At 43.0% G+C, this 27,770-nt stretch overlaps 1 protein-coding gene across 3 annotated transcripts; it reads right to left on the reverse strand.

The window, feature by feature from the left end:
- On the reverse strand, positions 1-27,770 carry LRP3 (LDL receptor related protein 3). 3 transcript variants are annotated; one of them, XM_059856963.1, is made up of 7 exons: positions 27,589-27,769; positions 22,653-22,700; positions 14,148-14,286; positions 5,560-5,768; positions 4,187-5,273; positions 2,190-2,322; positions 1-834 (listed from the first exon to the last, which is right to left on the reverse strand). In XM_059856963.1, exons 1-7 carry the CDS (start codon positions 27,653-27,655, stop codon positions 28-30), a joined length of 2,490 nt encoding a protein of 829 aa, XP_059712946.1. In that variant the 5' UTR covers positions 27,656-27,769; the 3' UTR covers positions 1-27. The 3 variants fall into 3 exon arrangements, with proteins under 3 accessions (XP_059712946.1, XP_059712947.1, XP_059712948.1); XM_059856964.1 differs by lacking the exon at positions 22,653-22,700 and having other exon boundaries at positions 27,589-27,770; XM_059856965.1 differs by lacking the exons at positions 22,653-22,700; positions 27,589-27,769 and adding an exon at positions 6,529-6,619 and having other exon boundaries at positions 14,148-14,287.

The raw sequence follows: 27,770 nt of genomic DNA on the forward strand, positions 1-27,770 counted from the left end.
TTTACATGGACAAAACAAAAGTTTTTATTAGCAAACAAGTAAAGATTCATCATCACTGGTATTGTTTTCAGAGAGGGAAGTAGATGACTGTAACATTGGCACTTCCACAGAATGGCAACAAGCTGCATGAACACCCAAAGGCTCCTCCTGGTATGAGTTAGGGCAACATTGGTTTTGTCCATTCACTTGGATATGAACATTCATTGGGCTGTCTGGATAACCAGACTCCCACTTTTTAAAGGGTAATCTACATGGATCTTCACTCAGTGGATGACTTCCACTTAAACTACTGTCCTCTGGGACAGTCCTCCTGGATACTGACCCTCCATGGATCGTTTCTGTGACACTTTCAGATAAAGGATCTCTGAAAGCCTTTCCTGTATCTGCTTTACTGGACTGCTTAAGCTCTCTGTCAGAGTCAGCACTTAAAGATTTATTGGTGTGTCCAGCCTCGGGCTCTGCACGTGCTGCTGTGCAAGTATTTGGCTGGAAGATGCTGGAAGGTGATGGCTCTGTAGTCTCAGTCTCTGGCTGCAGGCTGCTACATCCAGCTTCTTGTGGGCCCCTGGCTGGGCCACTGGCCTCTGAACGGGCTCCTGCTGGGGAAGGGGGAGGGCTGCGGGCAGCGCCATCAGCGCTGCTGATGATGCCATCACCCAGGGTGGTCTGTGAGGTGCGGGCAGGTGTCAGCAGGGGGATCTGTCCTCTCACCCGAGGTCTGTGGAAGAGCCTGCTCCAGAGGCGGCCCAGGCGCCGCCGGGACGAGCTCCGCCGCGACGAGTGGCGCCGCATCTGCTGGCGCATGGCCGTGCGGATGTTCTGCAGCACAGAGGCCTGCAACACACAGGGAGCAAACACAGGGAGCGTTTCACACACACTCCAAACATTGCTAAACCCTCCTCTCCCCATGAGTTGTCCTCTCACTTTTCCATAATACTCAGACTCGATCCCTGTGCTTGCTTCTTAAATGCGTATTATCCAACAAACTATTTGAGAACATCAAATGTGGCATTCACATTCTCTCAACAGAGAGAGATCGTTCTCTTCCCCAGGTTTTTTCCTGGAGAAGCTCAGAGAGAAGAAGAGAAAACAATTCTTATCTCTACTTGCTGCTCCTGTTGTTTTTGCACATGTGGAATGTGTTAGGAAGATTGTTTACCTGAAGGGATTTGGTAATTGGATTCTGGTGATGGCTGTTTATATTAATTAACCATAACCAATCACTCAAAGCTGTGTTCTGGCTGTCTTGAGACAGTCACAGGTTTTTCTTTAGTATTCTTTGCAGTATAGTATCTCTTTAATATAATATAGTATTACTGCAATGTAATACAGTTTAATAAAGCAATTGTTCAGCCTTTTGAATCAATGGAGTCAGGTGCCAATCATTCCCTGCATCAGGGGCTCCCTGCATGCCATAACCAAAGACAGCTCTGCCTGTACCAAAAGACTCTCAAAGATTCATAGAATGGTTTATCTTGCAAGGGACCTTAAAGCTCATCTAATTCCAAATTCCCTGCTGTGAACACCTCCCACTAGACCAGGTTGGTCAATGCCCCATCCAGCCTGGCCTTGAACACTGCCAGGGAAGGGCAGCCACAACTTCTGTCCCTTACAGTGTTTCCTCTGTGAGTTTCAGCTCTGCTTGTCTGCCCAGAAAGTTAATTTTCCACTGGAGTAACAAATTACAAGTGTTTTATCACATTAGGAACTGTATCTCAGATGGATACTTCTGACACCATAAAGGGGTTTTCTGAGTACTTTGCAATAAAATAGAATGACTTAGTGGCTTGCCAGTGTAATTTACCCATAAATGAGAAACAACCATTTTGGAAAATAAAGAATTTTCCAAAAATCCTGCTGCAGATTTTATTTTCTTATCATTTCAGGTGTATTTACAGTTTCAGCTTGAAAAGCCCTTTTCTTCTATCTACTTTGTGACCTTTCTCTCTGTCTCTATTCATTTTGTCTTGATGTACAGCAAAAGTGTTTATCTCACTACTGTTTGTTCCCCAACAAATACATTAAATGTGTTCAGAACTACCCACAGCAGGAACTGTGGCTCTTCAGCTCCATGTAACATTTTTATATTACTTCCATATAATTAGCCACTGAAATACAGTTCCAGATTGACTGTATCTAATTTATAGCAGTTTGGCTGCTGAAATATTGAGTGGCACGTGTCTGCATACTTGTGATGCATTGTAGACAGGGAAGTCTTCCACTGGGGGGATGAGTCCTTGTGCAATCAGCTGCCCATAGGAAGGTGGAGCTTCCCTCCTCACGAACTCTGCCTCCAGCCGCGTCATCTGAGTCTCGAAGGCTCTGGGAACAGAAGCACACAGAAAAGATGGAACACCTGGGAACAGAAGCACACAGAAAAGATGGAACATCTGGGAACAGAAGCACACAGAAAAGATGGAACATCTGGGAACAGAAGCACACAGAAAAGATGGAACACCTGGGAAGAGAAGCACACAGAAAAGGTGGAACATCTGGGAACAGAAGCACACAGAAAAGATGGAACACCTGGGAACAGAAGCACACAGAAAAGATGGAACACCTGGGAACAGAAGGACACAGAAAAGATGGAACACCTGGGAACAGAAGGACACAGAAAAGATGGAACACCTGGGAACAGAAGCACACAGAAAAGATGGAACACAAGTAACACAAGTAACAGCTGGTCCTGCCTCCCTGACACTACTGTAGAAAAGTGTTGCCACGTTTCTCTTCACAGAGAAAAGCCAGGCACAATTCTTCCCAAGAATATTGCTGGGTTTCACATTCTCTGAACCTCAGAGAAAGAAAAAACAAAATTCTTATCTCATTTACTGCTCCTGTGTTGTTCACAAGTGGAATGTATCGTGGAAGATTGTTTACCTGAAGGGAATTGATGATTCTGGTGTGAGTGTTTTGATTCACTGACCAGTTGGATCCAGGTGTGTGTGTCAGGACTGTGGGCTGACAGTCACAGGTGCTGTGCAGTTGGAGTTGAGTGCTTGGCAGGTTCAGTTTATTTATTATAATATCGTATAATAAAGTAATTAATTAGCCTTCTGATAAGATGGAGTCCTCCTCATCATTCCTCTCCTTCGTCAGGGGCAAAAATATCTACTATATAAAATCACAGCCAAAGGGCTCATGCTAGGAGTAAAACCACAGACCTTCCACTAGGCTCCATGAAAATCTTATCAGGATGCAAAAATAAACAAAAGGACTGAGAGTACAGGGTATAAACACGAATGAATCAAACCAGCAAACTCTCTAGTGCAGTCTCAGGTTGCACACTGTACCAACTGTACCAAGTTTTTTCAACTGGACAGTAATTGTGCCAGTAACAGCAGTAACTTGTTCAGCAAGGGCCCAAAGGTTATTTTCAGAAAAGACATTAAGAACTGGTAACAATAACACAACAGGGCAGCTAGCAGTTGCAGAGAGGCTTGCCAGTCCTGCCAGAACAGAGGCACTGAAGTTCCCACCTTAGCACAGCAGCTCTTTTGCAGGTCCTTAATCTTGCAGATTTGATCAGGAGAGAATGCAAAGCGCACTGTTTAAAACACAATGTCAGCAGCATAGCACAGAGCTGGTGCATGTGAGGAGATGGGAACCAGAAAGTCCCTTAGGACTCCCTACAAGGCAGAACCCCACTTCTCACAGGCAAAGAAACACACTCACACTACACCTAAAATGAGGCATTCAGAACCAGAGGAAAGGGGCACAGCTTATACCATGGACAACTGCCACTGAGAATAGGCCCCACCACAGCAGGACTTCACTAAGAAGAACTGAGAACTGGAGTATTTGGGGAGGGATGAAGGGTTGCTCGATTCAGATTCAGTGAAGACTTCACTGTAGCAGTTCAGCATCCAGTTTTTGGCAGGGACACGGGGTTTGTTGCAAGGGGATGAGAAGAAAAGGCAGATTAGGTTACAAACAGATTCTGCCATACTACACAATAACCACGTACTTCTCATAGACCACAGAAGAGCTGCTATTTCTGCTCATGACTCCCAGAAACCTTTCTAAGCCTAATGCAGTGACTATTATTTAGCTGTCATCAGGTCCTTGGATTTGATTTCACAGTATTTTGCAAATTCTCTGGTTAACAATCAACTCTCTTTTCCTTTTAACAAGACGGAAAAAAACCACCACAGCTATAAAAACATCAACAAAGCAAAACACTTACCTGTACTCCCTGGTCCTCAGAGAATATAATTTAAATGCACAACCCAGTGCTATCACTAGCAGCAAGCCACACACGAGACTCCCAATGAGAGCAGCTGTGATGACCTTCCTGGGGACAATCACCAGGCAGTTACGTTCATCACTTCCATCCTGGCAGTCTTCTTGGCCATCACAGCGCCAGGTCTCAAAGATGCACAGATTTGTCCCACAATGGAAATTTCCTGGCTGGCAAGTAAAGCAGTTTTTTTCATCTGAGCCATCTGGACAGTTCTTCTGGTTATTACAGCGGTCAAGTATCGAGTAGCAAAGCCCACTGTTTCCTTCACATGGGTACTCATTCTTCTGGCAAGCAGGACAGTTCTCCTCATCCTTGCCATTTGGACAATGCCACCAGCCATCACAATGCTGCTTATCTGTGAAACACTCCTCATCACTTCCACAAGGGTGCTCCCAAGGAAGGCAGTACCCTTTCACCTGATACGTTGCATTGAATCCATGGCCAGTGCTCTTGGAGCGGGCATGGTACGAGACAGTGAGCTGGCCCTTGGATGACTCCACACTCACAGAGTGCCTGTTGTTGTGGTGGGAAAATGTTTGCATTAACTTATCACCTCTCTCCCCAATGCCATCATACACCTTTACATAGTCATTGTAGCCTAACTGCAGGTCGAGCTGCAGCAGGACGTGCCGATTGTCCTGCGTGTCCACATACCACGTGCAACGAAGGTCTGACCTGCTGTGGTCAGCACGGAATAAGTCTGGGGAAGCAAAAGATCCATAAAAATTACCCAGCCTTTTGCCACAGGAAAGATCAGGACAATTATCTTCATCAGAACCATCCCCACAGTCTTTAACTGAGTTACACCTCAGCTCGTTCAGCAAGCATTTGGTGGAGTGCCCTGTGCTGCACTGGAACATTCCTGAGGGACAGATGCTGGATGGAGGGTCTGTTGGAGGGACAGTGCAATTCTTCTCATCTGAGTTATCACCACACTCATCCATGGAATTACACTTCCAGGTACTGGGGATACACTTCCCATTTGCACAGTGGAATTCATCTGACTGGCAAACAGACTGACCTATCTTTCCTGTGAAAGAGGATAAGGAGAAAAAAAAATCAGTATCAAAACTTCTGGAACTATCTGATATCACATTTCACATCTACTACCATGCATGTCACAAGCTAATTAGTCAGGCCAGCACACTTCAGCAACACAGTTAAAAAGCCACATGCAAATAATATCAGTGTTACCACCAATACTTTACAGTTATCAAAAGCCCAAGATGCTTGTCAAAAAAAAAAAAAGTACTCCTGTCTTCCAAGTTTTGCCAGAGAGAGTATGAAGTGAAGCCAAGAAACCCACAAGATTTTACCTCTAATATAAGAAAGGCGAAATCCCTGAGCCTGTCCTGAGCTTGATGCATCTGAGTGAAAAAATATCCACACATGGTCCCTTGCAGAGATGAAAGATGGAGGTATGGAAGATCCACACACTTTGTACTCCTCCCTCTTGGAAGATGGGCCAATCATCAACCAGTCTACTGCACACTTCTGAGAGTCTTCCAAATCAAAGTTCTTAAAACTGTTCAGAACAAAAGAAAGCACAAGTTAGAAAGAGGACGTGTATCTGGAACAAAACCTAACAGAGAAAGAACAGACTCTAATGGTTGACTTTCTGCATCAAGCAGTGCTGACATAAAGGTATCAATTCAAAGATAATGAAACATCTACCTTCCATGTACCACCTTGAGTACACAGAAACAAAGCACATCCTCTAATTTGGAAAAGCACCCATCCCACAAGTATAAACACCATACCAAAGTAGCTCCAAAAGCTGAAAGAATGAGTCCTCTTTTACTCAGTCCTTAAACAAAACTGCTTCCTAAAATACAGGTATGAGGAAAAGCAAAATTCCAGAATGCATTATACAGAAAGTAGATTAATTTCAGCAGCCATTTCCAATGGTAAAAGCTATGAAACCAGGGATGACAGGGTTGACTACTGTCTTGGAAAAAGAACAATAGGAAGCAATACAAAGGACCTTAAAGGACTGAGTATGAGAGACAAATCCACTCTCTGAGCTATGGATAGGCAAGGAGAGACCAAGAAGAGAATAGGGGTGGAGAGGGAACCCAAAATCTAACACCATTATCTTTTAACTCAAAGATTAAAATAGTCCCTTTCTGGGAATGCAAGTGCAGAGCAAACAAGACTATAACAGTCAAATTTCTAGCCCTTCTGCTGACACAACCCAAGTGATTATTCAATAGCAGCTGATCTGGTGCAAAGAGGAGCCCTGACTGTTTGTAGAGCACTGAACACAACTGGATAATAATCCCTACCTGTGGCTCAGGAACCATATGTGGTATTTGTTCTCTGATGAAAGATTGCATTTCTATTCAGCAATCAGCAATGACAATAGCAGATTGCAGACTGCACAGAAAAGCATGCTCATTAGGAAAGGGCACACTGTTCAGAACACTTAGAAATGAATTTTGGTTCTTTTTTATGTTACTCAGCTACACCAAATTAACTTGGTAGAAGTTGTGCATACTCCATGCAAATATCTAGACAGAATTTTCAGAAAGGCAGAAAAGCTGTTGCAAAATACAGATCTCCTTCCCTAAATGATTTTTCACAAAGATGAAAGACAAATTTTTTGAAAAAGACAATGGAAAGATAATTTTCTGAGATCAATGTGTATTTACAAAGGGCTGCCAATGCCTGCCAGATCTTGACCTTTGAAGCTGAAAGGGAAAGAACAGCAACTATATAAACTAGCTAATTCATTGAGGCAGGAGACTCAGCCTACCCACACCTCTAGGTCCTGCCAAACACATTGGCTTAATAACTCTCAAAAAAAAATGTTATCAGCAAGAGCATGAGAAGTAAGAGAACACTGAATGTGATAAGTTCAAATGGAAATTAGGACATGACAAACAACGTATGTGCAAGGACATTCCACCTAGAAATGTCCTTCCTCTTCTAACTCTTTCTCCCACCAACCTCTGTGTGTCTTCCCAGCTGTGAAGAAATATTCCCACAGAACTTAATCCTTTGCTATAAGCAATCCCATCAAGCTTCTGAAACCAGCATATTTTGCAAGAAAGTTTTAGATGACTGTGCAGCCAAAATAAAAAGATTTAAGTACTCAGCCATTCAAAGATAAAGCAGAGTATTTCTGTTACAGGTGTTCTGCATAAAATGCTCTTAATGACCAAGAAGTGAACAGCCACTGCATCATGAAAAGGAATTATCCAAAGCATGAGGGAAGTTATAGGTGCTCACATCAAGTGTGTTTGTTATGTGAGATGTGAGACAGCATTACTGAGCTACCACACCAGTTTTGCTCTCTGCAACTCATTTTGGCACCACACATCATGGAGGGTTTCTGTCATCTACTTGGAGGATTGTTCATAGGAATTTTTTAATGAAAACTTTTTGACTAAGTGTTAGAAATACCCATCTGCCCAACAACAGAAGTTTTGAAGAAAAGGGAACAGTCACTAAATCAAGAAATGGAAGCTCAAAACTGGGAAAGTGGCCGGGTGGGAGGGACAACTAAAAAATTTCTGTTTATATGTTACAAACAAGTTCATTTACTACATCTTTTGGTGCTTTACTTCTGTAGTTATTTCAGATGTACCATGATGAACCCTAGAGATGCAAACAAATTGTTCTCCTATGTTACCCAGCTCCCAGCACTCCAACTGGGTCCCACAGCCACTCATTTTCCTTGCTCTGCTGAAAAGAGCTACTTGTGTCTATCAAGTAAATAATTCAGCCATAGCATGGTTACACAGCACAGACTTCACAACCCAAGGGGAGAATTTGCCTATACAATAAGCTGTCTATAACTTACTTTAAAAAGCACTTCTTTCTAGAAAAAAAAATATTTAACACTTTCAAGATTCATACAAAGGAAGAGTACAGAAAAGTCAGCTACATGCACATGCCTTGTTCACAAACTCCTTTGCAGATGACAGCAATACCTCTCAAGAGCCTGCATTTGTGTGCAATTAATATCTTTTACTTGCACCTTGGAAGTCTTGTACACTGCTAATAAACAGCTTTTTTTTGGTTGTGGAAAGGAACAACCTTTAGTTCCAGCTTCCAATGCAGAAGCCCAGGCATACAGAGGATAACTGATTTTCCTCAGGTCACCTGTGGATCTCAGATTCAGAGCAGAATCCCATATTTCTTCACTGACAAATCCAAACTTCAGCCACAGAGTACAAGGGTGATGAGGCAGAACAGACTTGCAAGGAAACACTGTGTTTAACAGATTCCCTAAGAACACCATGCCTCTCAGAGATACACAAGCTACTGGAAAAAATGCCTTGGTGTTCAAAAAGGGGAATAAGGAATGTTCACAAGAACAAACTCTTTTACAAAAACAAACATCTTAATCCCAATGCTCAGAAGTTTCAAACACAATTTCTCTGTGTATGTTCTAGCTCTAATGTGAAGTTTTATGTGTAATAGATACCACAGCAGTTATAAAATTTCTTCTGCTAAGAGACAAAACAAAGTCAAAGCACTTATGTTCTCCCTTATGCAAACTAATCAACAGATGTATTGTCAACAAACTTTCCTTTGATTAAGGAATTGTCACTATTTCAGCACCTTTTTAAGTCATATTGCCCCTACCAGAAGCATATTTTTCCTAATTTACATTGGTGGTGATTTTACAAGACCAAAAGCATTATATACTTGAACAAGCCCTCACCACAAAAAATACTACCTTCTAAGAAATATGAAAACAATATGAATACATATGTTTGCAATTGTAAGTATATAAAATTTGGCTTCATAATGCATTTGTGACAAGGTTTTGTGTTAGAGGTTTCTGCCATTCTACTCTGACATTAAGTAGCCAACTGATTTATTTTAGCCAAGACTCCTGAATACTGCACTCAGCCTCTACTGCTTTACTTCTTTCATCATCTCTAATAAGATCTAGGGCTCTGTTATAGTACTCTGAAGAATAACTTAATCCTGCTACCCACAAAACATTTATTTATTCAGCTGAGCTTTCTCAAACTGAAATGCAAATTTTTCTGTCAAAAGGGTTGAACGAGTATTGGTAACATTGGAAATGCAGGACAAAGACTTGTGCTTGTACTGCTTGTAGGGCTACACAGACACTGTACAGTCTTTGGAAAAGTACTCAAGTCTGTAATTACTGATCTTGAGGGAAGTCTCAGACCTTTTGTATCAAAAAGTTACATTTTTGTGACTGAAACAAGAAGCAGGAGCCATACTGAAACAGAGAGTACTCATGTGTAACATCATCTCATGCAGCACCAGCCAGTGCCACAGTATTTTTAAACACCCTGGGCAGGGAAGCACAGGATTTGAGAGCAAAAGCAAAGACAGCTCTGCTCAGTCACTAATCCTCTCCAGCAAAGCCCTCTGACAGTTCTGCAGGACTGGAACAGGGAGGGATCCAGGGGTCCATCCCACCACTCAAGCTGCAGGGCACAGGGTGTCAAACTCCAGCCCTGGCACTCCTCAAACACAGCCTTACCCCTCTGCAACCCCTGCTCCAGACACCCCCTCCACCCTAGAGCTTCACTTCCAGAGCACACAGCCTTACCCCCCTGCAACCCCTGCTCCAGACACCCCCTCCACCCTAGAGCTTCACTTCCAGAGCACACAGCCTTACCCCCCTGCAACCCCTGCTCCAGACACCCCCTCCACCCTAGAGCTTCACTTCCAGAGCACACAGCCTCACCCCCCTGCAACCCCTGCTCCAGACACCCCCTCCACCCTAGAGCTTCACTTCCAGAGCAGTGCCCCATGCCTTGGCATCCTGGCACCTGGTGATAAAGGGAAAAGAACCTGGTTTTCCTCCAGGCTTTTTTTCCTCTCCACAAGCAGAGCACACAGCCCTAGTTCACAGGGCAGGGAGAGGAAAAGCAGTAAAACATTGGAATTTCCAGCACCAGAACTACAATGTAAAGAAAATACAACAGCCAGCACAGAACATCCTTTAAAATGGCCTGGCCTTAGGCTTTCTCACTGCTACCTGTGGATCACCAAAACAATAACAAAACAGGAATATAGCAGGAGATTGGTGTACAAGATCGAAATTATTGGACCAAAATTTGCAGGTTTTGTTTCTCTTGAAAGATGCTGTTGTCTTGCTCTTGCAATGCCTCTTCCATATTTTTATAGAGAAGTGCAACAATAGCAAATTAAACACTGAAAGTATTCAGAATTTGAGGATCAGAAGTAAACTGAGAAATGCAGCACTAAGTCTTGCTTTTACTGAATTCTGCAGAAATCAGTAAACTCATCTGATTCTTTTTCTAGTGGCATAATACTGAAATAGAAGTTACCTCCAACAGGGAGCAGACCTCCAGAAGTTTGCAGGAAATTACAGTATTAGTCATATATATCAGTTTTTGCCTATGTACTCACATGAAGTAACAGCCTACAATGGTATCTTCCTATCATCTATTTTTACATTGCTGGGAAGTACTTCATTAAACCAGACTACCATAAACACACATTAATAATCTATATATATGAGAAAAATGTGCTCCCTGCAAAACAATGCTTAGCAGAGCTTAGTTTTTTGCCATCTGCACTGAAAGAAACAGTAGCAGCTAAGGAAAAAAAAAAGTACTTGTATAAATAATGTAGGGAATTCTCCACAACCCTTTCAGTAATTTAAGCACGAGGGACTACAGAGTAAAGAAAAAGAAAGCTTTCTTAGTAACTGGGAAAGGACAAACATGGGATGCAAAATCTGAATGAAAGCAATTAGTAAATAAATAAAAAAGTAAATGTTTAATTTGGCCCTCTAAACTAATTTTAAAATTGGAGAATAAATATTATGGATAGGTCAATAAAGCACAGTCCCAAAATAAAACCAATTAAGCAAGAGAAGTTACTTCTATTTGCCAGCTTCTCACAGAAAGTGTAGACTGTGAACAACTGATGACTCAATTGGCTCATTAAAAACTTCTGCTTAACCACTGAAGCACAAGGACCTGAAGTCAGGAAAGCTCTATTCTACTCCCAGCTCCCAAGCAGCAGCTAACTGCAGAACCTTAGACAAGAGACACTGCCTAGTAGGGGCTATTTCTTCAAAGGCTGAGCAAGTAAATGGCTATTGTGAGGTTTTCTCCAATTAATGTCAAGTTCTGAAACACTGTGAATTTGGTAAACAGACTGTGAAGCAGCCCCTTTAACTCTTCACACAATTACAGACCAGCAAGAATACATGAAGAGACCTCAATTTTATGCAGAAATTGAAACTCAAATGGTATCAGACAATTTCCTTTTTTCAAAGCCATTGAAGTGAAAGCCAATGAAGGTGATCCCCTCACCTCAATTAATAAGAGACAGCTTGAGTGGGTCACTAAGTAGATTGCTTTTCAATACTCTTATCTTGAATTCTGAACATGGAGAACATTTTACTTGTAGCCCCCTAAATTCCAGTAATAAAATAATAAATTTATACTCCACCCACACCAGGGTTAATTACAACCATCAAGTAACAGCAACTGCTAAACAATTTTTTTTTCATAGATATGAGGAAACATAAACTTATAAAGCCTGCAAAAGATGGTAGAGAGGCAGCTACTGCATATGACTTCTTTATATGATCTTACATGGCTTCTCTGAGAAAAGAAGCATAAAAATAGAGAAAACGGGTGGAAAAATCAAGTAGTTTCCAAAACAATAACTAGCAACTGATCACCTGAATTTAAAGAGACATAACATAGTCCTGGAAAACATGCTTGTTCAGAGTCTCAATAGAACCGTTCCATCAGACACACAAACCTGAAAGAAAGTACTGAAAGATGCATACAGAGTGGTATAAGCACAAAGAACATATACTTCCTGTTCATGGGAAAGCTCCCTCAAGGATTTCTGGAATGTAAACTATAAAGCAAAACAATAGGCATGGAAATGTGAGGATATGAAGAACATCAATGTACACATGAAAGACAGACATTAAGACATAACTTCTAGAGGAGATGGCCCCAGAAGCCAGCATCTTACATACACATGTAGATCTGGTCACTGTTCTACTGAAAGCTGCTGAAAAAATAGGTTTATAAAAAATAACCATCAAGTGCAAACAGTTTAGAAATAAAAAACACTTTCAATTGCAATTTTATCCCTTAATGACTCCTGCTGTATCTCATTATATATATCTCTTACATAACACTGCTATCTTGCTGTCAACAAGAATTCAAGATCAAAGGAAGTGCACACTGTGTAACACAACACAAAGGAGAAGGGCTTTTCTAAAACCTTTCAAAATGCAGATGTTAGCACAAGAAGTGTGTTTGATTTTCCTAGGAAAATTTAAAAAGCTACTCTTATGCCCTTACCAATACATTGTTAGAATAAGAAGCATATCCAACTGGAAAGCAGCAAACATGTTTGCATTTGAAACCTCCTGGCCCAGGCAAGTCAGCTCCTTCTTTTACATCCTTGCCATTGCAAGGGCAACAGCCTTGTAAAGCAATCCTCAGATGCTGTAACATTTTGCATGTCATACACTGGAGTGAGTCATTCCAAGCACATTTACAGTCACAAAGACAACACCCCAACACTAGTCCCTGGGATGTAAACACATAGTTCCTATTGTTTGCATGTGCAGAGGAGGGCAGGATACGGCTGTGCAGCCAGTGAGAGAAAACAAACCCATTCAGAAATCTTGCAGGTCATATTGCTGTGCATACTTCTAAACTGTACACACATTATTAGCAGTTGTCACACCTCATATGTTGTTTCTCTAGCCTCTGTTACACTCACACTTGCAGAAGAGAGTCCTAACTCTAACTGGAGCTCTGGGACATTTTCATAGCCTAAACTGCAGCATTACTCTCCAGTCAAGTCCTGTGTCTCATTCATCTCCTTTCTCAGCTTCCAACAATCTCTGCTTTGAAACAAATTCCCCACATCCAATGTAATGTAATGGGGTTTAAAAGCATGTTTCTATTTATGAATTTCAAATGCTGGCAGGTATTTACTTCATTACTTTTGGTGAGTAGTTCCTATTTTGAACTACGGATGGTGGAGCCTTCCTATTAGTCCATCTGTGCCAGATTTGTTTTCCATTTCTGAGCATCTGCAGTTGAAGAGGTTTTGCAACCCTTTTAAGCAGCTGAGCAAAGAATGAGCAGATGGTGTCAAATGTAACAGTGCTAAAACCCCCCAAAAAACTTTTCCTAGGTTTTAATTTTTAAGCAAGAAATTGTTGGCTCATGATGGATCCCACCATGAGCCTAGAGAAATTAGGCACATTCAAAGTATGCTCATATTATACCCTAAACATTCTTAACAAATCATTTGCAGTACATTTTAGTCTTTATTGAATAGCATTTTTCTAGAATTGAGCTGAAATTGTACCACAAATGCTAACTATTACTTGATTTGTTGGAAATAAATATTAAGCAGAAAAGCATGTGTCTTTTGGTAAACAAGTAACAATAAGCAATAATTATCTTCAACTGTCTATTAAGCATAGCACCATTTCAAGACATTAGTGAAAGTGCTATTTTTTCTCTAAGAATTTTACATGCCCACTGAAGCTGTTGCAGGTTTTATAGCCTTCACCTACTCCTATTTATAAGCAATGAAGGGAAAGGGGACTTTATAATGAGACTAAATATATTGCTGTTTCCCATTCCCTCAAATGTCAGGGGTATATGAAATCTCACACAGGCACTGTGAGGATAAATACATTAAAAGACCACAAGTGACCTCTGTAATCACAGATGTCAGAAGAACCCTATAGAAACAAGCCACAGAGAAGCATTTTTAAATAGAGAGAGGTGCCCAACCTGGAACCATGTTCCAGTGTAACCAATTTCAGCTCTCTTTGAACACGCAGTGGCTCTGAAGACAGCCTCACATTGGTGTATCAGGTAAACTCACATTTTGTTTTGTTTCAGCAAAGCAATCCTTTACCTCCACAAATATCCAAGCATACCTAATTGTTATCATATCTCCATGATCTCCTTGGATGTACCAGCTGCAGTTTATGGCTGGAGGATAGTTGGATGGCCAGGAAGGACTGTAGATGACTCCCCGTCTCTCTGTGTGCTGTTCCAGCTCTCCACTGCAAGCAGCTGTTAATAAGAGGAAGAAAATAATATTGTTAATGCTTTGCCTAATCAACAATTCATATCAGCTTCAAGAGCTTTCATCAGTTTCTGGAGTCTGCAGACATATGAGAGTCAAAAGTTTTATCCTCTTACTGCCTTTTCCCTGCCCTGTTTTTTAATTAAGACACTCACACCAAGTGGAGGTAAGCATAACCTGCATTTCAATGCAGGACCAATCAATAATCTTGTATGAATCTACCACAGGCTACAATCAATACTACTGCATGGATCTGCCAAGAGGATGTAATACAGAAATCCTTCTTACCAGCTTCCCAAAGCCCAGGTAGGTCACCCAGCAAGTGAAGAACACTCATATTAACTGCAAAGTAACTAGCAGCTCATTTTGTTGTGACATGCTCCTGGACATGCTGTTTACTCTCTTAACCACACAAAGAGTTTGTAAGGGTTAAAAAAACACCACCACCCACCATACCCCCACCCCTCCCACAGAAAAGTAAACTGCAGTCCAATGTTAAATGTTTTCACTGAACATTACTAAAGTACTCTAAATTCCTTCTGAACCCACAGAGATGGGAAAAAATTTCAAGACAGGGAAAGGAGCAAACAAGGCCAAATAAAGCTCAGCATTTTCAAAGCACATTTAGTTCTTCCCATGGAAAACAGCAGGCTATATAAAATACTTATAATCGTAATTGAGCAATTCAAAAATGAAAATTAAATGTTCTGAGGACAAGTTGAAAAGCTGTTCTGATAAGAAAACATACTCCAAACAGACTACAAGAGAGAAAATTCTCTGCAATGCAATAGCTATTCTGAACACTCTCCAAAAATACTATTTAAACTATTTTTAAAACACATTACTATCTAGAGCATGACTTGTGGACTGCAGCTGAATATTTCAGTTTTGGAAAGAAGCTTACATTCTGGTAGCTGAAAAATGTAGAAAGGGGAAAAAAAAGGTTGCCTATACCTTGTCACCTCATATATATACACATCCAAATACACTGCATTATAAATGAGAGATTTACAGTATTGCTTGAAATCCAGCCACACAAATACACCACTTTCAATTCCCAGCTGGGATCAGATTTAGCTGCACTGGAGGGAGGGAAGGAAGGAGTACCAGCAAAGCTACTTGGCTGCAGTCAGGTCAGGTGGCAGGGCTGCCTGCAGAGCTCCTGCCTGGGGCTGGGCTGCAGCACATCCCTCCAGGAAACCCAGGCCTGGCACTATTCTGTCTGTTCACAGTAAGCACTTTTGAAGTGAGAGCCACAGGAATACAAAAAGCATCAGGTGAGTAACTTACCTGAGGCAAAACATAAAAATGCTATTATTTTTACTCTCCAGGTGGAGCATTCCACTGAAATACAAGTATATAACTCCTACTAGTTTCAAAGGCCACAAAAACATACAGAATACATAAATACATGAAAACATATATCTCCAAACAAATATTTTGCAGTAATGAAGTTACAAGAACAAGATTTTTGTTATCACATTTCTAAAACCAGAGCAGCTCCATGCCAGGTGCTGGCAAATACTGAGATGCAGTTGCAATTACAGAAACATAAAAGCAAATATAAGATCCACAGGACTTTTCAACTGCAGTTCTCAGTTTCTTTAGGTCTATAATTGTGTTCCTCCACATACTCGTTACTGCATCAACATATCACAGAAGCAGAAGAGGATCAAGAGCTAGCAGACACATAAAGAAGCTGGAAAGGCTGCATCTCCTAACTGCCAGGTTAATACACTTCAAAACGGGAAGGAAACAAATCCACAAAGTGAAAGAACAAATATAAGCAGACAGCACTATCGAGAAGCTTCCAGTAACAGCAAATATTTCTGCTGCCCTTGTACCATATCATGTTCTGGATTAATATCCCTTATTCATAGTGCTTGCAATAAAACAGAGTTAAAATTACACAAAACTTATTTCGTTTCCATTCTGAGGAAGTCCCACTGACAGGCTGATGGCTCTGCATGAGCACTTCCATTCACACATCCATCAGTGTAGTTAGGGGAGCTATTATTCTCCCAAAGACTTGTTTCTCAGTTTTAGGAAGTAATTACAAAGACTCTGAGCAATAGTTACTTTAGTATCCCAGCTTTTTTCAAGTATTATCACTACATATTTTTCTTTTAGAATAACATCGTTTCCTTATGTAGAGGATCTGCTGTAACATCACAGTTCAGGTCTTCAGTGAGAAATGCTTTTTCTTACTAACACGGCACATCTGATATAAATGTGAGGCAAGAAAAACACAAGTGACAAAATAAACAGATTTTTCCTTTCAACAGAAGAACTGTAGCTGTGCAAATCCAAGGACATAGCGAGGAAAGGGCTGCACTGACACTATATGCCATTTCTGGCAGTTCATCTGACAATGGCTATTGCTGCCAATACTTTACCACAGCCTTATCCCCTCTGACACATACCAACATTTTCAGACGTGTCCTACTCAAAATCAAAAGGCCAATTGCTTGGCTCTTGCAAAGGGTCCTGATTTGAATGGACCACAAATCTGAATTAATAAGTGTTTTGGTTTAAGACAATTTAAAGGAGAAGCCTCTGGGTCTAGCTATCTCCTTCAGGGGTCTAAATAAGTAATGAATATAAGTAGATTAAGTGAAAAAATAACCCTTTACTAAAAAGTAGAATAGCAACAGTCAGAAACTGTGGATGTGACAGTTTAGTCAGAGAGAGAGAAACAGACAACTTTCCCAGGCATCGTCCTGGGGAAGTTGTGGGAAGCTCAAAGAAAAGAATTAAAACAATTCTTATCTCAAATCTGTACCCCTGGTATTTGTGACCATGTGGAATGTTGTACGTGATGTTTATGGACAAAAAGGTTGGTTCCTAATTAAACCAACTGTGTGAGGGGCGTTGTTTGAGAAAAAGAAGGTGTTGTTCCTAATTAAACCAACAGTGTGAAGGGTGTTGTTTGAGAACCAGTCAGGTTTTGGGGGAACGATCCTGCCTATAAATATCTGAAGTTCCTAATAAAGTTTCATTTCACTTCATGCCTCCTGCGTTTTAAGAGTCAATATCATTGCTTCTCACTGTTCATAATGCAACAACGACAAGAAACAACAGCAAATAACGACTAAATACAAAACTGCTCAACCCTGTGGACTCCCCAAAACAAAAAAAGACCCCAAACAAAAACTGCCAGGCACAGCCCCCAAGGCGGTGCATGGATTTCGAGTATTCGGGTCAAAGGACAGAGGGGGAAATGGTGTCAGTCTTTTCTCCACCGCCCCCCTCCGTTCTCCTATCTCTCACTTGGCTTATCTCCTGTCGGCTGGAGCCCTGCCTGAAGATCTGTGGATCCAGGGGCTGCCGGCTGACGGAGGGCACTTGTCTCGCTGGAGGCAGGGGCAGTCAGAGGGCGGCCGGGCAGGCGGCTCTCGGCTGGGAGCGGCTGGAAGCGGAGCGGGCGGCAGCGCCCTTCTCTCCCGCGGTCCGCAGCTCCCGAAACCGCGGCGAGGGGACGGACCCACACCAGGGCTGGAAATGGCTGATCGCTGCTGCTTCCTCTCGAACGGCCGGAGGAGAAGACACCGAGCCTGGCGCTAGAAACGGCGCCGCTGCAGCTTCCCTTATCTCCGAGCCTGCCACCACGAGGGGCAGAGAGGCTGCCCGGGCGGCTTCTGAACGACCCGCGCCGAAGCAAACACGCACACACCGCTGACAGATACACACACCGCTCACAGATACACACACACCGCTCACAGACACACAAACTCACACACACCGCTCACAGATACACACACCGTTCACAGACACACACACCGCTCACAGACACACAAACTCACACACACCGCTCACAGACACACACACCGTTCACAGACACACACACCGCTCACAGACACACAAACTCACACACACCGCTCACAGACACACACACCGCTCACAGACACACAAACTCGCACACACCGCTCACAGATACACACACCGTTCACAGACACACAAACTCACACACACAGCACACTCACAGACACACAAACTCACACACACCGCTCACAGACACACACACCGCTCACAGACACACACACCGCTCACAGACACACAAACTCGCACACACCGCTCACAGATACACACACCGCTCACAGACACACAAACTCACACCACACTCACAGATACACAAACTCACACACACCGCTCACAGACACACAAACTCACACACACCGCTCACAGACACAAAACTCACACACCACTCACAGACACACAACTCGCACACACCACTCACAGACACACACAGCGCTCACAGACACACAAACTCACACACAGCGCTCACAGACACACAAACTCACAGACACCGCTCACAGACACACAAACTCACACACACCGCTCACAGACACACAAACTCACACACACCGCTGACAGATACACACACCGCTCACAGACACACAAACTCACACACACCACACTCACAGATACACAAACTCACACACACCGCTCACAGACACACACACAGCACACTCACAGACACACAAACTCACACACACCGCTCACAGACACACACACAGCACACTCACAGACACACAAACTCACACACACCGCTCACAGATACACAAACTCACAGACACCGCTCACAGACACACAAACTCACACCACACTCACAGACACACAAACTCACACACACCGCTCACAGGCACACAAACTCACACACACCGCTCACAGATACACACACCGCTCACAGACACACACACAGCACACTCACAGACACACGAACTCACACACAGCACACTCACAGACACACAAACTCACACCACACTCACCCACACAAACTAGCACACAGCATACTCACAGACACACTACTCCTGGCCAGGGAACCTCTGAGATACAGGAACAATTTTTGGGCACACATGATTACTGTCATTACGAATGACACCAAGACAGTATTGCCAAAACTTAATTACACTGTTTTTACTGTATGTCCACAGTCCCTAAACCTGTTGGAGCAAACTGGGGACACACACATACACCCCTCCCAAAACTACTGGAGTGTTTACCCGAACCTCACTTAATTGCCTCGTGGTTTTGATGCCTCTTTTCCCACCAAGGCTCATTACTATGGGCTTTGCAAACATCAATCGACCTCCTCCCTAAAGCAGTTGCCTGCCCCTCCACTCCTTGTGCACTGGCTGCTGCAAGGAAGAAAATGTCAAGTACCCAGCCTAGCTTTCAGCAGCTCTTTATTCACACACACAAATCTTGAAAGAAATACCTTTACTAAACACAGCCTTCAGTGCTGACAACAAAATGGTAAAACCACACAAGGGCAGAATTTTATACTGTTGGGGCTTCATTATTAATAAAAGGGTCCCAATTCCCTCCTCAGCTCCTGGCCATGAAGTCTGCAAAATCACACACATGCCTAAGTATTGTGTTAATGAGTACTTAGGGCTTCAGCATGACACTGTGATTCCTTAAGGAAAACAAACAAAAGCCTGTTCAAATTGCCAAAACATCTAAAGGAAAAGGAAGTTCCTAAATAGAAAGGCACAGTCCTGGATTCTGAAGACCTTATCATCAGTTACAGCACAAAAGAATAGTGATAACACTTTTTCAGCAATTCAGTGTCTTTCCACAGACTTTCTGCACAAACCTAGAAGTGAAATCCCAATTCACTAAAAACTCCAAACTGCTTAAATTTCCCACATTTAGCATTACTGAAGAAACTAAAATACCAATTCCTGCATTGTCCAACCAACACACCAAAAATCTTACTAAGATGGTGTTTTTAAAGAAAAGATAAATTATGAAAACAGACAATAATAAATCTTCCACAGTTAAAAAAAAGCCCTAAACAACAACAACGACAAAAACTAAAAAAGCAAAGAAAAAGGAAACTCCAAACTTTAAACAGATGCCAGAAGAGATTTGAGTTCAGAGAGTTTCTGTCAAGAGGGCATAAATCTTAATGAGGCTTTCTGTAACAATCAAATGGATTTCTTCTACTGTAAACAGCAGTAGATTCCCTCTGCCAGCTGTGGAATGACATTTCCAAAATCTTTACATTAATAATATTACTCTTATTTTTGCAAGAGTAACTGTAATAAAACATACATTAAGCTTCACCAAAGGACAGAACTAGGGTACTATGCTGTGCTGGAATACATTTTCAGACAATCCCAGACAAAAATAAATCCTGCAGCTTCACATTCTTCTGCACCAGTCACAAGGAGCACATCCCAACCATCTGCTCCAGGATAAAAGATGTTTTGCACTTGCTACAAGGAACCTCCTCTCAAACCCAAAGGCTTGGCAATACACATTTCCTCAAGTAGCTCTCTCAGTGTCAGCAGGAAACTCTCCCCAAGTTTTCACAATGCTCCCTCAAGGAGGGCTTGCACACATGGTTTAATGCAGATCCCTTATGCCTGTGGGAAAAGAAGACTTCAGGCTCCCCTTTGCTTTGCCCAGTCTCCAGCTGGCTTCTTCTGCCCCGATCAGAGCCAGTGAAGGCAGAGTCCAAGGGTTCCACCTACAGATGTGACAAAACCTGATCTCACCTGCTCCATCAACAGGCCCACCTGGCCTTGTGTGAGCACAGGTAAGAGAAGCTACACATGGATGGATCCCTCTGTTGCAATGACCTTTGATGATCATTTTCATCCCAACTCCAGTTACACCATCAGGAGGCAAGGTAACTCAAAACTGTACGAAGACAAGAAAACATGAAGGCTACATTGCTCTGAGGTTTTCAGCATGCTTTTGGAATAAAAGCCAGGTGTTACAACTCTATTTCTAGTGAAAAAAAAGTGTTAAAAAGCAGCAGAGCCAACTGGAAGAAGCTCTATGTATTTTAGGCTGGGGCAGTATCACCAGTCTAAGTAAGCAACTGTGTAATTACTTAATTTACATTCTGTAAACTCATGCATCATACACCAAACAGATGCCAAACTCCACCAAAAGCCAAAGACCCATCCAGGCAGAACATACTAGGACACAAATGTCACTCTGTACTTTTTCCAGTGAAAGAATGGAAAATACTGTCTTGCAAACAAGACGTCCTGCATGGTTTGTCCACACGTCCTCTAAGCTTAATTTAAACAGGTTACCTAATCATAAAATTACTACCTTCTCCTGATTTAAACCTTCTCTCAACCCCCAGCTTTGACTTGAACACTCAAGCTCCCACATTGTTCTATCTACTGTCCTAGAATTATTTTTGAATTATTTTTCTGTTTTCCAATATCCTTTCTTTCCATCACCCTTATTTGCCATTTTCAGTTTTAATATAAGTTGCAGCCTCTTTGGGAATAAAGTACATCTGCACGTATGATGGTGGATTGACAGTCACAAGAATGTTGTTATCACTAAGAAGACCCTGCCTGCAATATTCCCATAATGCCAGTAAGTCACAGCACTGCTAGAGAGAAGGAAATTACACCAAGTGCTGCGATTCTGGTTAGATTTCCACACTGACATTCATGAGACAATTTTAATATTCTTGTTTTAGCTTCTTCAGGAATGAGCCACTCTCTCTGACTTGGTACTCCCAGGCACACTTTCTAACCACAGAGTTTTCCTCTAAAAATACCCAGCACTACGACCTTAGCCTCAAGCTCACAATTTTTATCTATCACTGACAATGATGCAGTCTGTAATCCTGTTGTGGTTTAAGCCCAACTGGAAAATAAACCCCACGCAGCCACTCCTGTCCCTCAGCCCTCAGGTGAGAGAGATGAAACGCAGATTAGGGGCTGAGATAACAATTTACTGCTACTGGGACAATTTCCAATTTAACAGCACCCAGATGAGAAAACAATCAGTGACAGTGACACCACCAGTGACAGCAGTGTGTGACAGAGGGCGATGGCCAAAGTGCTCGGAGCCGGACAGGGACAGGGCCAGGAGTGACCAGAACGCAGGGCCAGGGACAAGGACAGGGCCAGGAGTGACCAGAACACAGGGACAGGGACAAGGACAGGGCCAGGAGTGACCAGAACACAGGGACAGGGACAAGGACAGGGCCAGGAGTGACCAGAACACAGGGCCAGGGCCAGGAGTGACCGGAACGGCGGCGCAGCCTCCACACAGCACCTTGGCTTTGTCCCCCCCGCCGGGCACACACGGGGACAGCCCTGGCACGGGGACAGCCACCCTGGCCTTGGGGACAGAGGGACAGCCACCCTGGCCCTGGAGATAGTAGGACAAGGATCCCTGGCCTCGGGACACTGTGACAAAGCCCAGGAAGACTTAAAAGTCCTAAACTTCCTAAGATGTCATCGTTAGTCTGTCTTAAGCAAATGTCACTTAAAAAGTCACTCCATTAGAACATTCTTCCCCCTCTGCATGGGGAAGAAACAGTAACAGCTCAAATAAACAGTTAACAGAGGTAAGAAGTATGTCTTACCTAATGAGGTAACAGCACTTTCTATTTTCCCAGTCAGGAAGAGATTCACTGTGTAAAGACAGAAAAACAATGTTCAGACAAATTCTAGCAGTACAGGGTGGCAGTCAATAGTTAACCATTCCTAGGTGTTTGCTGAGGTGTTAGCACAAATGCATTGCAGTTTCCCAACAAGAACTTTGCTTATCTGCACAGTCAAGTCGTGTAATCAGCTATTATCCTTCACTGTAGCTAAAACAAGTCTATACACAATGGAAGTTTAGTATCTCTGGAACAGTTACCAAAAGAAACAACTGCCAATCTATTTTAAATTATCTTCCATAGGATTAATTTTAATTGCAGAACACAGAAGAACAATCACACTAAAATGCAATTATTATCCTTAAATACTTCTCTGAATAAAGCAAAGTTTGCTCCCCCCAGGTAAATGTCACCTTGAAAATCAGCTGCTAAAGCTAACATGATTGCCTTCACTAAGCAAAAGCAAGGAAGTTTTCAACAAGGTCCACTAATACAATCAAAACAGGATGAGGCAGTACTTGCAATACATATCTGACTTGCAAATTAAGTTCCAAAGACTCTTCACTTTCTCAAGTCTCCTCTCACAGTGTATACCATTAAAGGGATCTGGAAAGAGTAGTTATTGCCAAAGAAAATTTGTCCTGTGTCATTGTTGCTCCAGAAGTCAGCATTAACATGTAGCTCCCTATTAGCTTCCCCAAACATTCTTTAAAAATTACAGCGTGTCCCACTGACTGCTCTGATTTCAACAGTAATCTGTAATCTACAAAAACAGCCTATTAGCAAAATGACAAATGCTTAAAAAAAATTAGAAAGGTTTAAAATGTTACCAAAAACTTAATTTACAACATCCCAGCCCAAGCACTCACTTGGCTTTATTTTGCAAATGTTAAGCCCTAAATCTTTTAATAGGCAATCTCTTGGCAAGAATTTAGTTAAAAACATCATTTAAAAATCAACAATAGGAGAAGAGAGGAAGAGAAACGTCCCTGTTCCCAACGGCCACTTAGGAAGCAGCTGACAATTAACACTATTTATGGCTCAGAGTGTGGGCCCCCATTGTCTTCTACACTTGTCTAAACACATCCCAAAACAATGACCCTTGCCCTGACTACCTTCTGTTATAACTTAGACCAGCACAAGAGGTACAAAAAGTACTAAAGGAGTGGAAATAAAAAAGAATCCCTCAGCTTCCCAATTCAGGCCCAGTCTTATTTTTCAGTCACCACACTGCAGCAGCCCAGGTGCCCACAGCTGTCCTTCTAAGGCTTATATCTGGCTATCCACAGTTTGGATTTTCTCCTTTTGGGAGGAATGCTACAGACCTCAGGCTAAGGCCAGGCCCTGCAAAACAGAGAGAAAGACTGCTCCTGGGGTCACTCATCACAGACTTCAGGGCTCTACCCCAGGGACCAGGGCAGTGACTTCCCCCTCCTTCTAAACAGCCTTGGGACTGAGCTTTTAGGAATACACAAAACAAGGAGGGCAACTAAATGGCAGTGTATGTAATGCTACAGCTTGAGGGGAAACACACCTGGGCCATAGACTTGTGTTAATAAGCATTATTATGATGTTCAAAGGACCCGAACAACACTGGTTTTATTACATAGTTAGCTAACATCTGTAACATTTGTTACATGACAATAACAACGTGCCATGTAATTATTTCTTCTTTCTGTTAGGTGAGTAAAAGTACCTAGGAGCAAAACCACTATCCTGTACAGGAAACAACACAGCCCTGTTAACTCTGGCAAACAGCACATCCCTTAGTGACAAACTCAGGATCACACCAGTAACAGCAACACAACATTTCCTCATCCAGTACTGAAGTGCCACTGTTTCTGTCACCATAGTAATATAGTCCTAAAGACTGAGATGAAATTAATCCATGATTATGTCACAAATTTATATTCATGAGAAGTAAAATACTTGGTTTTGCTCCAAAGAAAGTACATGAATATACTCTGCATGACTAGTATCAGCACAACTGAATCAGGGTTTGAAGGTACAATGTATGGAAGAGTCTGGGTTGGCACTACCACTGCAAGCTTACTTTGTGTTTCCTACCTGAACACTCCCAACAGCCCTAAGAGGAACAAGCTCTGAAGCAAAGGTTTCCTCACATGGCTTAAAAGAGGCCCCTATTCCCTTTAAATGGAAATAAGTAGGATAAAGACAAGGGGCATAATAGAGTGGAATTAGCCAACTCAGAGCTGCATTACTGAGGACTGTTAAACAGAGAGCCCTAGCTTATTAACAAAAATGCAGTTATGGACAGCCTTTCACACCACACCTGGCAGATACCTAAGAAAGAGAACCCTCAAAAATACTCATTTATCTCTGCAGAAAACTTTTATTGGCTGCAGTTGCAAGTTCTTCACTCTCATTTTCAAACCCTTTTATACCAAGAAGTCAGCAAAAATAGCTCTTTAAAATAAAATCTAAGTCTCACACCAGATATTTTCCCAAGCAACTGAATAAGCTTACAGTTTCCAATACCCATTTTGCTCACTCAAAACCATCAAATCAAACCACAAGAGCACTGTTAAACCAGCACCCAGCTCTCAAAACTGGCAGAGGCCCTTAAGAAAGAACAGCATTCCCTGCTGATCTTTCTGTCTCTTGTCAAAATAAAAACAGGTGAGAGACTCGAGTATTAGAAAGTTTCCTAGATGCCCTTTTTCTTAACTGTTGAGCAGTTATGGGAAAGGCAGAAAAAATCCCTGAAATGGTTCAGTAGGCTTGAACTTCATGCAGGAAGCTTACTGTGCCATTCATCTGGATTGCTAAATAATTCTCAGGGTGAGGTTTTCAGCTTGGAAAGTGGCTGTTTGGATCAAAAGGGAAATTTACATCTTGGCACCTCCAAACCAAATGACAGCTACCAGGCTTTCCTCACCGCCAGAAGGACAGACATCAGTTTCACTGATTCCTTCTTATTTGATAACTTTCTATGTCCTCCAGAATTTCTCAAGAATGATAAACAAAATGGCTTCACAAAAGAACAGTTGAAACAAACCCAATTCCAGCCTTTGGAGCAGCAGTTTACAGATGAGGTCACACAGCAATGGTCAGTGGCAGTGCATTGATACAGACACCAAACACCCACACACAGGCCATGGGAAAATAAGGAAAGGATGGCAAGAAGCAAGAACCAAAAACAAGGATGAAAGGAAAGGACAGACAAGCAGGAAGTAAAACACAAAAATAGTTAAGGTAGCAGCATTTAGTTCTTATGGGTTCACTGAAGCAAAATACCTTACAAGCTTCCCACCTCTCATGTTTCTCAACTTCCACTACTGTCAGTTGTGCAAGGAATAGGAATAAAACATTCCAGCTGAAAAGAAGAGCCAGACAGTGAAATTCTAGAAGTCATAGAAAGCAGAAATCTACTAAACTTTCAGCCTGACATCACCCACACCTAAACACAAGAAGTGTTCTCACTTCAGCTTTGGAGTTTACATAACCTTTTATTATCTCATTAGTCATTTTAACAATAACCATGCTATTTATGTCAATTAATAACAGGTTTAACAAAGGTCTGACTGGGCCACAAAAAAAAAAAAAAAAAAAAAACCCCAAAAACAACCTCCAAACAAAATTTTAAGTAACCCAAAACACTCCCCAAAAAAACTATAAGAAATTCAGAAATACAGGGAAAATATGTATCTTTCTGTAACTTTAAATAAGCAGTGCAGCAGACATAATCCTCATGCTGTGCACATCTCTGAAATCCTGTTAAGACTCTGCAAAAAAGAAGAGTTGTACGACCTGGATGTTCAAACTGTTTTGTAGTTTGGCTAGCTTTTTACACTGTACTTACATTAATTAAAATAGATACATTTGAAATAACCACAGCAACCTTTAAACTTCAACTTCCTACATTTTTCTAGGTAAGCACTGATGTTAAGGAAGCACTTTTACAAAACCAAGCAGTCTGTTTTACAGAACAAGCAGTCTGGCCACAAGATATCTCTTTCTGATCGTTTGCATAACAAACAGTAACTGTCACTCGGGATTATTAAAAATTAACTCTAATCCACTTCATTAGCAAAGAGATGTAGGTTAAAGCATCCTGGATCAAGGAGCTGTGACAGTTTACCAAGTGAGTGTCTGGAGGGCTTAGCACAGCGCTGCTCAGCTGCTCCTGACTGCGCTGCCCCACTCAGAGCACTCAGCTCTAGCAGCTCCTAACTTCACGTGTCCCTGTTAAACACGCGGGGCCTGTCGCTCGCTCCTTCTAGTCACAGCCAGGCGCCAACGCTTCTGCCGAACAAAAACCATCCCCTGACTGAACGGGCTGACAGACTGGAAAGCAGTAATACGCTTCATCACGTTGCCATAAATTAACACCTGCTGAGAAGCAGAGCGGAAAGCAACGGCTTCAAGCAGAAGGGAGGGAAGAGAGCAGAATATGGCAGAGACACGGAGGGAGAGGAAATGTTTCTTCCCGTTGCCACTCAAGAGAAGGGCCGGGCAGTCCCTGACCGAGCCCGCACAGCACTCCGCACAGGCTCACAGCCCACGAAGAACCGCTGATGCCTCCTAAACTTTTTTTTTTTTTTTTCCAGGGCTGTGCTAGGTTACGGCAGCGCTTCCAGAGCCAAGGGCAAGGCGATGGGTTCCGCTGGATCCGGCAGCGCTCTGCGCGGCCCCACGCCGCCGGGCAGCGGCCGGGCACGGCAGCCCGAGCGGTGCCTGAGCGAGCCGTGCTGTGCCGGCCCTCGGCCCGTTCGGAAGCGGGTGACGGGAGGCGGCTCCGCCGGCACGATTCGGTGCGGTGCAGCCTCGTCCCATCCCGCGCCCCCCGCCCACGGTCACTTCCCGCAGGAGAGGAGGGGGCCCGGCAGTCCCCAGAGCCGGTGCCCGCCGTGCCCGGACGTGCCCCGCCGCCAGGGAGCGGCCGGGCCGCACTCACCCAGGCAGATGGCAGTGAGCGGCGCCAGCGCGCCCTGACGGAGCTCCGCGGCCGCTGCCTTCTCCATGGCGGGTCGCTGTCGCCTGCCCTTCAGCGCGGGGGGAACCGCGGCGGCTCCGCACCCGCCGAGCCGCTACGCCGAGCCGCAGGAGTCGTCGGCGGCGCCGCCGGCCCGCGGTGCC

This window comes from Haemorhous mexicanus, chromosome 12 (genome assembly GCF_027477595.1).
Source record: "Haemorhous mexicanus isolate bHaeMex1 chromosome 12, bHaeMex1.pri, whole genome shotgun sequence".
NCBI lineage: Eukaryota > Metazoa > Chordata > Aves > Passeriformes > Fringillidae > Haemorhous > Haemorhous mexicanus.

Excerpts from the sequence above, each read along its gene's own strand:
- LRP3 (XM_059856963.1), bottom strand. The coding sequence starts at position 27,655 with ATGGAGAAGGCAGCGGCCGCGGAGCTCCGTCAGGGCGCGCTGGCGCCG. Across the intron at positions 22,701-27,588 it reads GCTCACTGCCATCTGCCTGG|TGAATCTCTTCCTGACTGGG; the intron begins GTGAGTGCGGCC and ends GTCTTTACACAG. Across the intron at positions 5,274-5,559 it reads TCGCCTTTCTTATATTAGAG|GAAAGATAGGTCAGTCTGTT; the intron begins GTAAAATCTTGT and ends CCTCTTTCACAG.